The 16814-nt window shown below is 52.2% G+C and overlaps 1 protein-coding gene across 2 annotated transcripts in view; it reads right to left on the reverse strand.

Annotated features, from left to right (window-relative positions):
- DNAH10 (dynein axonemal heavy chain 10) overlaps positions 1–16814 on the reverse strand; it is a 108521-nt gene that overhangs the window by 53364 nt on the left and 38343 nt on the right. For both annotated transcript variants that reach the window (XM_069497205.1, XM_069497204.1), the window contains 13 exons: positions 16007–16240; positions 14951–15174; positions 14532–14801; positions 14244–14427; positions 12850–12984; positions 12057–12209; positions 9275–9463; positions 7913–8059; positions 6757–6948; positions 6438–6556; positions 4945–5103; positions 1797–1932; positions 743–865 (listed from right to left, as the gene is read on the reverse strand). In XM_069497205.1, coding sequence (XP_069353306.1) covers positions 743–865; positions 1797–1932; positions 4945–5103; positions 6438–6556; positions 6757–6948; positions 7913–8059; positions 9275–9463; positions 12057–12209; positions 12850–12984; positions 14244–14427; positions 14532–14801; positions 14951–15174; positions 16007–16240 — 2265 coding nt within the window. The remainder of the gene's footprint in view (positions 1–742; positions 866–1796; positions 1933–4944; positions 5104–6437; positions 6557–6756; positions 6949–7912; positions 8060–9274; positions 9464–12056; positions 12210–12849; positions 12985–14243; positions 14428–14531; positions 14802–14950; positions 15175–16006; positions 16241–16814) is intronic.

Genomic DNA, 16814 nt, shown 5'->3' on the forward strand with positions numbered 1-16814 from the left:
CGCGAAGCATTTCATTTTGCTGCCATAGGGTCTACCCCACCCAGGAAGGAGGATAACAGGTCCCACGTCACAGAAAAGGGACTGAGCATCTTTGAGTTCAAGTGACCTGACCACAGCCATCCAGCAGAGTAGCGGGAGGCCCCTCTCCCTATCAAGGCATCGGCGACCACCCAGGATTGCTGGGTCTTATGTCCTGGTTTCCAGTTCACCCTCGGCCTAGCAGCCCTTCTAGAGATGCACCCAGACCACCCGTGTCACTGTGAGAATGTGGTCATGTGTCCTGGATGTGATCGAGCCACAGCCCACAGATGACTGTCACATCCATCTCTCCTCCTTTCAAAGAAGGCTTGTGTTAAGCACACTCTGGCCTGCCACCTGGTTTTGTAAATAAAGTTTTATTGGTACACAGCCACGCCCATTTGTGCACATGTTGTCTCCGGCTGCTTTCACGTCACAAGGGCAGAGCTGAGTACTTGCGAGAGAAAGCATGCGGCCCGCAAAGCCTAAAACATTTATCGTACTGTCCACCCCTTTCCAGAAAAGTCTGTCAGCCCCTGGTTTAGCTGTGAACTATCTGAAGTTTAGTAAGCGTGTCTGCCATGCTTTCGTTCCATTTGTGCTCAAGGACGTGGGCAGGTCCAGGGCCAGGTCATGGCCCTCACCTGCAGACATCCCTCGGGGCCATGTCATCCAACCGACCATGACCAGCAAGAACTAAGTTCATTTTAGAAAAAGCTTTCACCTTGTTTTGTATTCGATTAACCCATGTTTTCCAGTACGGCTCATATTTCAAGTTTTTAGGATCCACATAAACCATCCCACATCGAGAGACGGTTGCAGGGGAGGCGTACTGCAAATCTCCAACCTGGAGAAATAAAGAGCGTCAATCACATCCACAGCCGTAAACAAGATGCATTAGGTATTTCAGGGCCTTTTTCCTGTGCAAAGTTTTTACAACTGCACACAACCCAGGTCCTATCAAAATTAACACAGCTTTCCTGAGGTTTTCGCTTCAACACCTGGGTTTACGAGGGGAAGACTGTGTATCTGTGATGTAACTCCCTTTTAAGTTTTCTGTTACTATAAAATTAAAGTGAAAATGAGTATGTTGTAGAGTATTTGACAAAAACAGAAAAACATAAAGAAGAAAATAAGTTACTGAAATCCCGCCACCCAGAGACAAACATCAATTTGGAGTGTTTGCCTCTCAGTCTTTGTTCTTTAACGTAGTTCAGATCAGGTAGTATAAAACTTAGTAAGTGCACAGCCAAACCAGCAATACTAACGTGCCTGTCTCTAGGAAAGAAGACATAATTCAGTCTGCTGATCAGACAACGGTATGTGCAAATCCTCACGCACTGACAGATCTTGCAGGCCAGTCTAGAAATGGCATTAATAGCGAGTTAGAGGGAAAGCAAGCCCAGGCCCACAGCCAGGAGACAAGCCGTCCACACTGCAAGCAGGAGATGGAGGGCCTTGGAGAATAGTCTCCAGGAACTAAAGGGACTCAACAGAATACTCGTTGTGACAGAAGGTTTGAAAAAACAAACGAGGATAAGATAAAGACAAACGGTGAGAGGGGGAAAAGGCAGGCAGTTACAAACTCCAGACAAAACAGATGGCTCTAAAAGAAAGTGGAGGTCATCACAACGTACTGCTCGGCTCGGCAGTGACTATTTCTATCCTCGTGACGATGAGTTTTACAATCGTCCATATTTATTACTACTTTAATAAACATGCGGGTTTTTGCTCAAAAGAAAGACGCATGTTCAAAACTCTTTTTCGTCACTACTCGCCTCGAAGAGGAGGGCGCAGTGCGCTTGGAGCCGGATGCGCTCGCCGTTGGCCAAGGTCAGCAGCCGGTTGTCGTCCATCACCGAGTTCATGTTCTCCACCCACAGGGCGTCCACGTCACCGTCAAATAAAATATACCTGCGGCAACCACGGAAGTTTCCAGTTACGGAACCAGGTGTAACCCGCCCGTGCGGGCCAAATGTCTCCTCCCGGGGTTTTCTAGCAGGATCTGAGACACGGCACCCTGCTTGGTCCAGACGTCTGACCCACGGGGGACGTAAACACTGTTTGAGTTAGTCGCCAACATTTAAAAATCAGGGAACTTCGCACAAACTCTGGAGGTGTCGCCTCTCGGACAAACTGGGAGGTCTGAACACACGGACCCACGTGTCTGCCTGGGAACGAGCTGATGAGGCTGAGTACGAGCTGCCCACGGAGAAAGTGTCACCGTGCACCCCTACCCCCTTCTTTTCTTAATCTGAGGCTGGTATCAATTGCTATTTGTCACTGGTTTTAACCCCCGGTTCCCTCGTGGTAGAGTTAAGAGAAAAGGGAAGGATTTTGTACACCCACGTGTGGCGGGTCAGAGGGTCACCCACCCCCCACGGATGTGCTCACCCAGGAGCACCGACCGTGACCTTATTTGGGGAAATGCCTCTGCAGAGGTAACCACGTTAAGGCTCTCAGACGAGATATTCTGGATTATACAGGGGGGCCTTAACCCAATGACGACTGTCCTCAAAAGAGCAAAGCAGGGGCAGATTTGGGAGATTTGAGGTGCACATAGGCGGCCGTGTGAAGACGGAGGCAGAGACTGGAGTGACGCGGCCGTAGCCCAGGGACACCCAGAGCCACGGGAGCGGGACAAGGCCAGGGAGGACTTGCCCCTAGAGGCTCCAGAGGGAGCCGGACCTGCCGACACCTTTATGTTGGGCTTTTGGCCTTTAGAACTGTGGGAGAATAAATTTCTGCTCACTTGAGCCACCCGGGCACTTGTCACAGCAACCCCAGGAAACTGACATGCCATATAATTTCGCCCACTTCACTCCTTTATGCCACCTGCGGGGTCCCCGGGAGCAGCTGAGCTCACGAGCCCCGGTTCACACGCCATCTGTCCCCGCAGCAGGGCCACTTCGGCCCCAAGGCCTCAGTATTCAAGCTACGCAAGGCTTCAGCTTTGTGGCCAGGATGGGTTCCACGGCCGTAAAGCCCGGCTCCAAAGGATGGGCTCTGTCCCTCTGCTGTGTTGGGATGGTTTGATATTGCTGCTTCCATTTCACTCACTGATGTAAGTAGTTAGAGTTTTTTTTTTGCAGCATTAACATTTCACTTTATTTTCTTCCAGTATTTTTTTTTTAACTTTTTATTCTTAAATAATTCCAAACTTGTAGAGTTACCAGAATAGAATAGTACAAACTGCCATTTGCCCTCAACCAGATTCCCCAGTTGTTAAATTTTTTTGCCACATTCATGCTCTCTTGCTCTCTGTCTCCCTGACTTTTCAGAGTCAGCTGCAGACATAATGCCCTCTTTCTAAATACTTAAGCATGTGTATCCTAAGAACAAGCACCTTCTCTTACATAACCACAGCACAATCATGAAATTCAGGAAATCTAACATTGATACAATACTACTGTCTGATACACAGTCCATATTCAAATTTTGCCAATTATCCCAATAAAAGACTTCCTTTTATATTCATTATAAGATTCAAGCAACTATTCATCCCAGCACTTTGGGAAGCTGAGACAGGAGGATTGCTTGAGGCCAGGAGTCCAAGATCAGCCTGGACAACATAGTGAGATCCCATCTCTGCAAAAAATTTAAAAACTAGCTGGGCATGGTGGTATGGGCTTGTAGTCCCAGCTACTCAGGAGGCTTAAGTGGGAGGATCACTTGAGCCTAAGACTTTGAGGGCCCTGCACTCCAGCCTAGGTAACAGAGTAAAACCCTGTCTCTAAAAAAAAAAAAAAAATGCTCAAACCATTGGGTGAAGTTTTGATGAGGAATGGGACATTTATGTGGTCACAGGGTATCTCCCTACGGACTGCATATCAACTGCAAAGGGGAAAATGAAATGGCACCTTAACCCAATAGCCAAAGTTAAAACCACCAATAATGGTGCAAACCCACATCACCTGCCTCCGACCAGCTGCTGAGACGGACACGCACCACTCCTGCGTCATTCCTGTTAGAGGCCCTGCCTGAATCTAATTACGAAGCTTCTGACAATCAAAAGCTGAGACCATTCTATAAAACAGCTGGTGTGGAATCTTCCAGAACACCAAGGTCCTAAAGGACAAAGACATCCTGAGGATTTCCTGAAGGATCCCAAAGAGATGACAGCTGAACTCAATGTGAGACCCTGGACTGATTGAGAATCGGGAGAAGTGCTACGAAGAGGTTGTTTTCAAAGCCATTAGTTGGGCCTTTAGACTCTTGGTATTTAAGGTTTTCACTTATTGCTAATGGGATTTGACCAGAACAGCCAATCAGGACGGTTCCTGAGTTTACCAGGAGGTATCACAGGAACAACTAGACGCTTTCACTGTTGTGCCCACAGAGCACTTCCACGCTCGGCCTCCCCGCCCCGCACAGCACGTGACACAGTCAGCAGTGCATGGCCGAGCACGCCTGCAGGCGGGGAAGTCACGACCCAGGGCCCATCACCACACGTGACACAGTCAGCACCATCGCCGAGCACGCCTGCAGGCGGGGAAGTCACCACCCAGGGCCCAGCACTCTCCGCCGCGCTCGGCTGCCTTTCCTGGGCTGGCCTGCCGTAGCGCGTGGGGACCCGACAGTCTGGCTGCATTTCAGGGCTGAGTCACACAAACCCAGGTCCAAATCCCTGGCCTTGGCAAGTTTCTTACCTGCTCTAGGCCTCAGTTTCCCCCGTGGGAGCTGGGGACAGTCCTGGTACCTACCACATGGCATTATCGAGGACGAATTAAGGTCATATATAAAAAGCACCAAGTTGGCACCTGGCACTTCGTAAGCAGAGACCCCAGCATGGGACTCTACGTCTGCTGGAGTCCGAACACGGAACTGCGATATACCCGTGCCCTTAGTCTCGGCACAGTTTGTCACGTTTAGCTCATTTAGCTCATCAGTTAACCCGGGCTCTTTCCTCCTTACAAAAATACTCACTTTCGCTCCTTCTTGTCCGTCGGCCTGTTGATCTCCCTGAAGATGTTGGACAGCACCCCGTCCGTCCAGTCGCGGGTGGTGGGGTCCAGGATGCCGTAGAGCTCTATGACGCTCATGGCTTTGGGGTTCAGGATGTACAGCTTGGTCGTTAACCCGAGCCTAGATCAGAGCGAGGCGTCAGCCACGGTGCGGGCAAACTAAACGCATCAGCACGTCAGCCCGGGCTGCCCGTGTGAGGAATGAGATGTTCCGGATCCCGTCTAGAATTTAAAACACGGTCCTCACGGACTCCCCACCGGGCTTCCCGTTAGCTGTTTGTGGTTTATACTAAACGTAAAGGAACCGCATGTCACCAAAAATGTGGCCCCAACACAAATGAAAACACAGCTTTTCCTGTGAAGGACACCAAGCAGCTCACCTTCACGTGTGTTTCATATTCATACATGTGACATTTAGGTAAATATCCCATCATTAAGGGTGTGTAGGAGACCGTGCTCACTCGTCTGGGACAACGTAACAGGCCTCTGAATCACGGGTGTTCGAGCCCCCGTACTCACAGGGCCGTATCTGCTGCGTTGCCGGCCTTACAAGCCAGGGAGGCGGCTTGCTCCCACCATGCCTGTCCACCCGCCACGCTAACCACGTGATTAACTCATCTAGAGAAAACCACACGCACAGAACCACGCGTTCGACTCCGCAGACACACACACGTAGGCGACAGTTCTCCGAATCATCTGTCAGGGAACTGCCGGAGTAACAGAACGCAGGACGACTCGGCCCACGGAGGGCCAGAAAGCCACCGCCCTCTGGTTTCCTCACGTGGAACATTTGAAGAACCAAGAAGAAACGACAGTCACTCGTTAGACTGTATAGACCGTCTAGAAATGTGAGAGTCACGAAAATGACAAGGCTTGATTTAGAGTTTTGCTGGGCTGCCGGCATCCGCCGGGGCGTTTCTGGAATGTAGCTGCTGCGTGGGGCAGGTCAGGACACCCACTTCCGCAGGCACAGGCTGTCCGTCCCCTGCAGGCCTCTGCGCCAGTCCACACTGGTACGTGAGGTCACCTCCTCCTTCCAGCAGAACTGCCCCTGCAGGGCCGGTGATAGCAGAGAGGCTAAGGAAGTGACACTCTCCGGCCACTTGGATACCACGGTGGCGTTGCAGAGGGTGGCCGACTGTAAAGCAGCAATCTGGACACCAAACGTGACTGCCGCTCACTTCAATATACCCTTGCAAGGCAGCTGGTGGAATTCTCATCTCACAGATCAGCCTAACCCTGTCCGACCCGCCCAAGGGTTGCTCCTCTGCTTTCTAAAACACGTGAACTCACTCGGCAATGAAACAAGCAAAGACGCTGAGCTTTAAAGGGGTGTTTAGGACACGTTGACCCTCGCAGGAAATCAGAGAGCAAAGTGGGGCGTGGTGACGCTGCCACCAAACGTCTCCCGTGAACCCACCCAGCCACCAGGCCCCGCCACGAGGTCGCGCTCACCTGGTCTGGGCCTGACACAGGGTGTTAATGACCACGGACTTGCCGCCTCCCGTGGGCCCCACCACCATCGTGGTGTGGCGGGTCAACATGGTCTCGAACATCTGAACCACTTTGTCCACCTGCGGGACAAACATCGGCAGCTGGGTTAAAACACATCTTTTTTTAAAAAAAAAAAAAGTGGCAAAAACCGTTTGGTTGAGGTACAGTTCACACAGCATAAGGTCACCCGTTTTAAGTGTACGATTCAGTGGTTTCTGGCACAGTCACAGAGCTGCGCGACGGTGACCACACGCACTCATGACACCCTCATCCCCTGCACCTGCACGGGCAGCACCACGTAGCCGCTCTCCTCCAGCACGTGCTCCACGGCGTCGTTGAAGTCGGGGTAGCGGACCCGAGGGCAGTCGAGCCCCGGGAACAGGTCGGAGATCAGCCCGAGGAAAAGGGGGACGTCCTCAAACACGAACTTGGGCAGGTTCATGTCTCGGAGGGCCCTCATCAGCACCACGTCCTGGAGGGGCGAGACCCGGGGGTCGCCAAGGGAGTCCCGGCCTGGACCCCTCTTAGAAAATGTAAAGTGAAATTTTATATAGTTCACAAATTGTTACACATAGTTAGTATATAAATAGAGAGTAAATAGAGAAATTAGATATACTTTTCACTTTTTATATTAAAATTATATATAAAACTTTTACTAAAAATGAAATTTTATGTAGAATATAAAACTTTATAAAACAAAATTTATATGTAAAATGTAAAATTTCATATTCTTCAAAATTAAAAAGTTTCAGCTATGAACATAAAAATCTAAAGTGAAACACATAAAATTAAGTATTAAACAGTGCAGCCACGGAAACAAGCAACGCTGCTGCCCACAGCACGGCACCGACTGAGCCTGCGCTTCGGAGTAAAATCAGCACAGTCGTTCCTCTCGCTTTTGTTGCAAAGAAAAAATGAACACTGATATTTATGCTTTTACGAGACTTTTGTTTGTCCGCAGCCTCCGGCCCCACCATCCTGAGGTTACAGACTGACTGTTACTATTGAAGCATCATAAACTCTGGTTCTGGAAAAAAAACAACGTGAAACTTAGCCTGAAGGTACTAAGTCTAATAAGCAGTAAACGACATAATGGGTAGGAGACCACACCGAGGCTAGACCGCTAAACCGCTAAACGAAGTGAGGGCGAAGACTTAAAACTTGCAGTAGAGGCCGAGCTCGGTGGCTCACGCCTGTGATCCCAGCACTTTAGGAGGCTGAGGCAGGAGGATCACTTGAGCCCAGGAGTTGGAGGCTGCAGTGAGCTGTGACTACACCACTGCACTCCAGCCTGGGCGACAGAGCAAGACCCCGTCTCAAAAAAACCCCAGACCTTCCAGCCGAGTACTGACTGCAGCCATCACCTTGACCCCAGTACTTATCCTACGCACACGATCCAGATGAAATCAGAGAACGTTCCAGCACATGGCCCCTACCTCCTTGAGGTCAGAGGAGCCTCTCTTCAGCTCGCCAGCCATCACCAGCACCGACTTCAGGGCCCTGAGTCCGAAATCGTAGTGGTGCTGCTTGGAGAGCTGCTCCCGGGCCAGCTTGTACAGAACCGTCATCTTCTTCGCCAGCGTCTTTTTGACAGAAGGTAAAGGGTAAAAATCAAATGCTGCAAAATCAACAGAACATCGTTACACAGATGCAAGAAAATGAGTGCAAAGGTTCCAGGGAAGCTGCTCTACACATAAGCAAATCTGGTCTCTGACGCTCGGAAATACCAGCTGCGTCCTTCGTTTTTAACCACGGCAAATTGAGAACTAATTTAAAAGAAACAGCTGCCTTACCAGAATTCGATGACTCTCTTACAAAGCTGAGGAAGATCTTAATCACCTTGATTTAAAGGTGTCGTAATCACACTCCAAATACATGCTTGTCTGCTTTGACCTAAGCCCACTGTTAAAGGTAGAACTGCTTTGAGGACAAGTCGGCCCCCGGGTCCGCATCAAGGATTCAAAGCTTGCTGGTCCCCAAGGCGGGCGTGGGAGTCTCAGTCACAAAAAGTCAGAACAAGAGATCTCATCCCACGGACTCAGAGGCCTCACAGTGGGCAGCAGGTGTTTCCGGTAAAACACGTATCGCAGGAAAGCAACGTAACAACCCTTTGCGGTAAAACTATTCTCTATTGTGTATCAACCTCCTGGAAATATCCAGGTGCACACTTTTATAGATATTTTACAGAGGATAAAAGTTATTAAGATTTTTTTTTTTTAAATCACATACTCTCAATGGCGTTATGCGAGGGAAAGCCGCCCGTCTCGCAGGCTTACGTGGGGTCTGGTGATTCCAGGCACAGACCCTTCTGGAAGGTGATGCAATTACAGTGACTGGGGAACAGCTGGGGGGCTGGCAGGAGTGAGACGGGAAGGGTGTGACTATTGAGGGGTGACAATAAGGGAGTTTCTTTGTGGCAATGGAACGGTTCTGTATCCTGACTGCAGTAATGCTCACTTGGTGCACAGGTGATAGAATGTCACAGAACTGCAGCTCCAGAGAGAGAGAGAGAGAGAAAGTGAAGCCCAGAGAAATCCCAGTACAGCGCGTAGCTGAGTTCGTGGCACTCGTGCCAAGCTCATTTCCCTGGTTTTGAGGCTAGACCACGGATGTGTAAGGCGCTGTCGTGGGGAAAGGGCACATGTGTTACTATTGTTGCAACCTCTTGTGCATCTTCAATTATCCTGAAATTTTAAAAGAACTTAAGGGGCGGGGAGACAAACAAAGCAAAAACATTTAACGAGCCACGCAGAGCTCACTCGCGCGCCCCGAGCGCCCAGCGCGGGAGCGGAGCCCACCTTGGCCCAGAGGAAGCCCTCGGAGAAGAGCATGATCTCGCAGATCTGCTGCAGGTCGGGCACGATCACCACCACCGGCCGGAACAGCGCCTTCACCGACTCGGGCAGCTCCGTGCGGCCCGCGTAGCCGGGGTTCATGGTGATGAAGATGCCCATGCGAGAGTCCAGGGAGATCTCCTGCCCTTCAAACTGCAGGACAGGAAGAAAGAAAGGAGGGGTCGTGCGGCCCCGCCCACCCCAGGGCAAGGGGGCCTGGGGCGAGCAGCGCGGAGATTCACTTTCATGGTACGAGGCGGACGACACCATTTAGCTCCTTTCCCTTCCCAGGTGTTAAACACAGAACGCCCCCCCCCACCACCTCCACCCCACCCCCGCTCGCTGAAGGCCCCGGTGTTCTGGGGTTGGGGGGGCGAGCCTCAGCTGAGCCCCAAACTCTGATCTGAACCCAGGGTCTCACATTGGAGAAGTGGCTGAGGCTGGGCAAGCATGAGCCTGGGAGTTGGTACGAGGCGCTGTGTGACCCCCACAGGTCACTTACCCTCTCTGAGTCTGGGGGTGCCCTTCCTGCACAGTTGTGGCGACTGAACGAGGCAGCCCAGGAGACGCTTGGCCACCTCCTCGCACGCGCACACACCGGTTTCCACTCCCCTACTTGTCAGATCTCTCCCACCCCGTCTCCACCCCCACGTGGGCGCCGCACTTAATGCGACCAACCCTCCCGCATGAATTCCAGCTGAGCCGTCTTGGTTCCTCCGGTTGCCCCAGGGACCAACGGCCTGCAGACATCCCCGTACGCTTAGCCTCTGCAGCCACAGTTGGGTCCCGACTGTCTCCCAGTGAACTTTTCTATCTTATTTCCCCGTCAGTGTCCACCAGACACTGGACACCAGGCCGAGGACAGGACTTGCTATTGTTACGAGGCACAGGCTGCATCGCCGGCGAGAGGGCCGCCCAGCAGACAGCTGGTGCTCTCCAAAAACAAGGCAGCCATCCCGTTCCCAAGTCCCCACTGAGACCATCCTCACCCTCCTCCATATCCCGCGAGGCCCAGACAGTCCCCGAGGAAGAGCAGACGCCTCGCTGAAACCCTACATGCATCACAGGTTACATTTCCCTCCCACAGGGGCAGTCAGCTCCGCCCTAAGATAGTTCAGAAGAACTAATTAAAGGGAAATGTATCCAGAACGTTTACTGGGATCCGGAAAATATTTAACAGTATCCATCCAGTTTACATGATCTCTTGACAGTGACCCCTGACGAGGTCTGGAGAGAAAGCAGGTGGGATGCCAGGTCCACCAGCTCAAGCTCAATTTTGAATCTGACCCCCTCAATGGGGCTCTGGAGGATGTGTAGGAGTTTTCCATAAAGGGAAAGAAAGGACAATTCCAGATGGATGGGGACAAATATGGTGTCACAGGGTATGCTGTGACTGCAGACAGTGGACTGAGGTGACGGCGTGCAAAGCAGGCAGGGACAAGGACAGAAGCGGAGGTGGGGAGTGGGGCACGTAGGGACCACAGGGGGCCCCAGTGCAGGGAAATAGCCCAGTCACCCTGGTCCTATGTTGTCAAAGAACCCACTTCTATCTGGGCTACCTAAATTTTATAATAAGGTCGTGTTTCTCCAAACCCCAATCCAGCTTAATCTGATGTAATTTACTGCAGACCTCTCAAACTCGAGTCTGCAAACGTATCCTTGGACAGAGATTGGTGAATTCCCCAAAAAACAATTTTGTTTTGTTTTATTTAATTGATTGATTGAGACAGGGTCTTGCTCTGTCACCCACGCTGGAGCGCAGTGGCGTGATCATAGCTCACAGCAACCTCAAACACCTGGGCTCAAACAATCCTCCTGACTCAGCCTCCTGAGCAGTTGGGACTACAGGCACAGCCACCACACCCAGCTAGTTTTTCTATTTTTTGTAGAAACAGGGTCTTACTCTTGCTCAGACTGGTCTCGAACTCCTGGTCTCAAGTGATCTTCCTGCCTTGACTTCCCAAAGTGCTAGGATGACAGGCGTGAGCCACCATGCCCGGCCCCCAAAAAATTTATTTTCAATTTGCCTTCTCACTTCGGTAACATTAAAAATTCTACTCATAATAATGCCACAACTTTATAAGGTGTGAAGGCAGAGTTTCTTGTTCACTGTGATAACATGATTGAACAGAACATTAACTTTTTAAGTCAGGTCTTCTCAAACTTGGGAAGTCACCAAGAATATTTTGTTTTTCCTTTATAGGGGGCCCTGCACATCACTGTCCTACCTGTCTGTAACTAATAGTTATATGTCTGGAATTAGTTTGAAGTCCTTGGACTATTAAAATCTTTAGTCAAATATCTTAAGAATGGAAAAACGAACACCACAGGTGCGCACTATTAAACTGGAACTAACCAGGAGCACACCTGTGCACAGAGGGTAGTAGCACTCGGTGGAAAGCAAGCGGGCAGGGAACACACCAACATAGTGGGTGCCATGAGCTCTGTTTGGGTGACGGGCACACCTACAGCCAGGACTCAAGCGTTACAAAAACGATCCAGGTAACCTCAAACATTTGTACCCCCCCTTAATATTTTGCAATAAAAAATTAAATAAAATCTTTAATCCTCAGTCATGATAATTTGGGGGATCCCATCCAACTCAATTGGAAAACAAAAATCGGACGCATCCTCTCCAGGAAGTCTAGTCTGGAAAGACAGCTGCACACCCGCCGACGTTGCAAAGGTCACGGGGCAAGTTTCCACCTGGGGAGATGATCCGGGCGGGCTTCCCGCTCGTCCTCACCTGGAACGTGGTTAACTGATGGATCAGAGCGTTTCGGATCGTCTGGATCTGAGACGAGATAACTGAGAGCACAGAGGCGTCGATCCGATTAAACTCGTCAAAGCAGCCCCAAGCCCCGCACTGCGCAAGGCCGGAGAAAATCTTCCCCACGGCCTAGAGGGAAAGAAACGTCAGGACAAGGGCGATTTTCACCTTTAAAACTGCAAGCAACACATTTGTGGATACACTTTCTAAATCAAAGCAAACAACGAGATTGTCAGGTTGACAGAGAAGCAGCCAGCCAGCCACCCCACAGATGGATCCTTCTGGCAAGACTTCCAAGCCCCTCTCATGGGCCAGCTCCCACTTGGGATTTTACAAATTGAGATTTTTGTGTAGAATGCCAGACTTTTGGCTCCTCTTGAAATGCTGTAAAATCTAGCAATGCTGGGACCACTTTCCCAAGTAGTGATAATTAATCAAACTGAGCGGCAACATCCCCTTAGAGCATTGTTCTCCACTTGGCCACAGACCCCACCACTCCCTATTGCCTCTGCCGGCTGCTTTACTCATTTACATTAGCTACCCGAGCCCTGCAGGCTAGGAGGTCTGGGACTCCTGCTCTGCACGCTGCTGACAAAGCGGAATCTTTATGCAGACACATTTCAGTTCTGGGACTGTGGTGGTCAGAGGTTTTCTACCACATTCTTGCAGTTGTCACCATGTCATAGTGAGGTGAAATGCCTTCCTGCCATGTCCTACTTTAAGCTCTCTGCCTAACAAGAGAGGATCAGAAGTGACAGCCAGGCCTTACTTTGTAATCCATGCCTTCGCCGCAGTTGGTTACGACGCAGAGCAAGCCCAGAGCTTTCGCCAGGTCCTTGGTGGTCTCGGTTTTGCCGGTACCCGCTGGGCCAGCAGGGGCGCCGCCCAGATACATGGACAGTGCCTGCGATAAGCCAGAGGTAAACACGTTTTCTGATGCACAGAAGGAAAGAGGGGTCACTGCCAAATTTGTTACCGTGACAACAGGTGCAGAGTGTGTGTGTGTGTGTGTGTGTGTGTGTATAGACCATGTGATCATTAATTCTATGTGTCACAGGATGCCCAGACAGGTGGCCAAACGTTGTTCCTAGGTGTGTCTGTGAGGGACAGTATTTGAACGGGTAGACTGAGTAAGCAGACGGCCCCGCCCAGTGTGGCTGGGCCTCGTCCAACCCCCTGGAGACTGACTAGAACACAAGGAGGGAGGAAGGCTGGATTGACTGCCCGGCTGCTTGAGCTGGGACATCAGCGTCTACCCTCGGCGCTCCTGGTTCCCAGGGCTTCGGACCCAGACTGGAGTCTACACTATCGGTTCTCCGCAGTCAGACCCTCCGACTGCACCACTGGCTTTGCCGGTTCTCCACCTGCAGACGGCAGACTGTGGGACTAATCCTCTATAATCACGCCAGGCGACAGCGCGTAATAAATCTCTGCCTAGACATCTACCCACCTAGACAATACAGACTACCTAGACAGAGACAGATAATCTCCTATTGGTTCTGTTTCTCTGGAGACCCCCGACTGATATAGATAGGATCACACCTTTTTTTCTTCCCCCAAAACAAAGGCCTTTATGACTCCTAGCACAGAAGACAGTGTGGGCTTCCCGTTCCCACCCGTCCCTCTGCCCCGGACCCGCGGGTCCCACAGGCGGAGGCGGGGAAGAGGGGTCTGAGTCACAGGTGTGGCTCGCACACCCACCCAAACCCTGTCAGCACAGCCACGTTATCTTCATTGCCCTCCGTCCTGGAGGGAGACACTGTCTCTATTCCAAGGCTGTTCACTTGGAATCCGGAATAAAAGCTGTCACAAGACGTGCAAAAGCATGGCGTTCTCGGCCCCCAACGGCACCCCCTCTGACATGTCGGCATTCCCCCCCTGACCTCTGCCGACCCCCCATTATATACAGACCAGCGACCCAGGGACTGAGCAGCCCAGGCAAACTGTTTGGTGCCGGCCCTGAGGCCGACGCCCCCACGGTCCCCAGTGATGGGCCTCATGGGCACCTCACATCCCCATCCCAAACGGTGACAATCAGGTTATATTCCGAAGGGAGTATCTTTTCTTGATCTCGCTTAACTATGTCAGTGGCCACCGTCACGCTGGGGGGAAAACGCACGGCCCCAAGGGACGCGGCAGCTGCGAGCGCCAGGCCACGGTCACCTGGGTGAGTGTCAGGTAGATGCGGTCGGTCAGCGGTGTGATGACCAGCCGCCCGTTGAGGCCCATGTACTCGTAGCCGTAGCCGAAGGTCCCCGTGCACTGCCGGATGTTCAGCTCGTCCGGCTCCCGGTCCCAGTAAAACCGCAGCTGACTCTCCCACTCGAACTCCCGCGCTTCCACAATGCTGGGGGGAGAGAAATGCGGGGGGTGGCAGGGGGACAGTTGAGGGGGACCAGAGAACACCCAAGGGTCCATTTTGAAACGCAGGTGGCCTCGGAAGACACTCACCTGCCTCTTATGAAGGAATCCACGATGTCTCTGGCGTGCACGTCGATGATGAGAACCGTGTTGTACTTTTTCCTGTCGTTTTTGCTTAAGCGCGTGGTGATGCGCGTCACCAGCTCGTCGATCTGCCGGTGCATCTTCCTGCCGTAGTTCTTCATGGCCTGCTTCTCCCCTCCCTGCACTTTGCGGAAGACGTCCTCCACCTCCCAGGTCCACCACACCTGGCTGGCGGCCAGCACCACCATGCCCTGGTACAGGAGCATCCAGTCCACTCTGCGGAGGAAACGCACTTTTACAGACTGTGGCCGACCCAAGGACTCGCGCCGGAAACTGCGATGTCAGCCAATCTCCAAACCCTGGCACCTGCTCCGTTCCGCCCACCGACAGGAGGGAGCCGCCCACCTCCGCACGCCCGGCCTCACCTGCTTCTGTCCTCGCAGTATCTGAAAATGGCCTCCTTGGTGATGAGTCTGTTAGTCCGTCTCATCTCGTTCAGCACCGCCGTCATCCAGTCCTCCACGCGCCCTTCGGCCCGGATGACCTTCCGGAACTCCATGACTTCGCCCTCCGCTGAAATCATGGCCGACGCCAGCTTCTCCCCACTGTCCCCGTCGTTGAACCTCAGCGACGCTATGTTGTCATACATCTGCAATACAGCGGCAGAGGCCACCCTGTCACACTGTCACCGAGCTCTGAAATCAAAGACCAGCCCGGGGCGCTCCCTCCCACGGCGGAGCTGCCGGGACACGAGAGACAGTGACGGGCCGGCCGGGGTCGCACACCGAATCGCTGCCCGTTCACCCGGCTGTCTGCGCTCCGCAGACACGGACTGGGTGCCTGCGTTCACCCGGCACTGTGCGGGATCGGTGGTGGATTAAAAGAAGAAATGAAAAGAAGACAGACTCTCTGACACCTCTGGCAGGAGGAGGAATCCAGACACAGGCACCAGTGGGGCGCGCAGGAGGAAGGAGGGTAAGGAAACAGCCAGCCTGGGGAGTTAGACGTCAGTGGTGGATAAGGTTATTTAGCCACCATCGAAAGGCGGGCACTTTGCTAAGTACTTCGTAAATATTAACTCATTTCATCTTTATAACAACTCCACTGAAACAGGTAACTATGAGGGTTATGTCCATTTACAGATGAGGAAACCAATGCTCAGAGAGGTTAAGTAACTTGCCAAAGGTCACACAGCAACTCAGTTGAGAGCCAGGATTTGAACCCAGGCAATCTGGTTCCAGAGTCCCTGCACTAAACCACCATCCTCTACTGCCTCTCTGTTTATTATATTAGCCTTTGTATATGTCTGTATTTCTTTAGTTTCTCAAAAAAAAAAAAAAAGTTTTGGACTGTGGAGAAAGAGCTGAGGCTGGTGTCATTCCAGACTGAGTATCGTCAAGTTCACGTTCAGAAGAAAACTCCAGCAGCAAAGCACAGCCCTAAACCTCTGGGGGAGCCGCCCGCCCCGAGCCGGCGCCCACCTTTATCATGTGCTCCTGTACGCACAGCGGGTCGCTGCTGCCCAGGATGCTGAGCAGCTCGTCGTCGGAGATGAAGAAGAACCTCGGGAAAGCGTTTCTCTTCGAGTCCAGGTAGTCGTTCAAGCTCTTCTGGCACTTCTCCAGGCCCTCGCCGATGCTCTGCAGGTCGTGGAGGCGGTTCGGGGCCTCGCAGCAGCGCTTGATCACCGGGTCTTTCAAGGTCTCGCCCATGATCTGCACGGGGACAGAAGAGCTGTGTCACGCAGGGTGAGCAGCGACGCCATCACGGTCCCCACGCAGGGTGAGCAGGGACGCCGTCACTGTGCCCACGCAGGGTGAGCAGAGACACTATTCTCACCCCTGGAACAGGCGTCCGCCAGGGCCCGGGCACACCAGAGAACAAAACTGACAAACTGCCCAGTGCCACAGCCTGGTGGGGAACCCAGGTGGCAAAAGCCATCAAATTTTCAAACAAGCACACCTATAGCACCTTCCAACGTACTATACATGTAACTAACTTATTTCTTGGGGTTTTTTTTCCCGTCTTCCCACCACAAGGCCGGCTGCACGGTGAAGGGGCTGTATCCGCTTTGCTCCCTGCAGGTCCCGCCCACCCACAACAGTGCCGCACGCAGCAGGCGCTCGGCCAGCCGCTGTTGCGTGACCGAAGCCAGCGGCTCACTCCCAACAGTCTGCATGTACACGATGGTCACTGCAGCGCTCGCTGGCCGGGCGAAAAACAAAACAAAAACGAAAGAAAGAAAGAAATCGCCTAAACGTCCAACAGCAGAGAAACAGGTAAATAATC

Source organism: Eulemur rufifrons, chromosome 21 (assembly GCF_041146395.1).
Source record: "Eulemur rufifrons isolate Redbay chromosome 21, OSU_ERuf_1, whole genome shotgun sequence".
Lineage (NCBI taxonomy): Eukaryota > Metazoa > Chordata > Mammalia > Primates > Lemuridae > Eulemur > Eulemur rufifrons.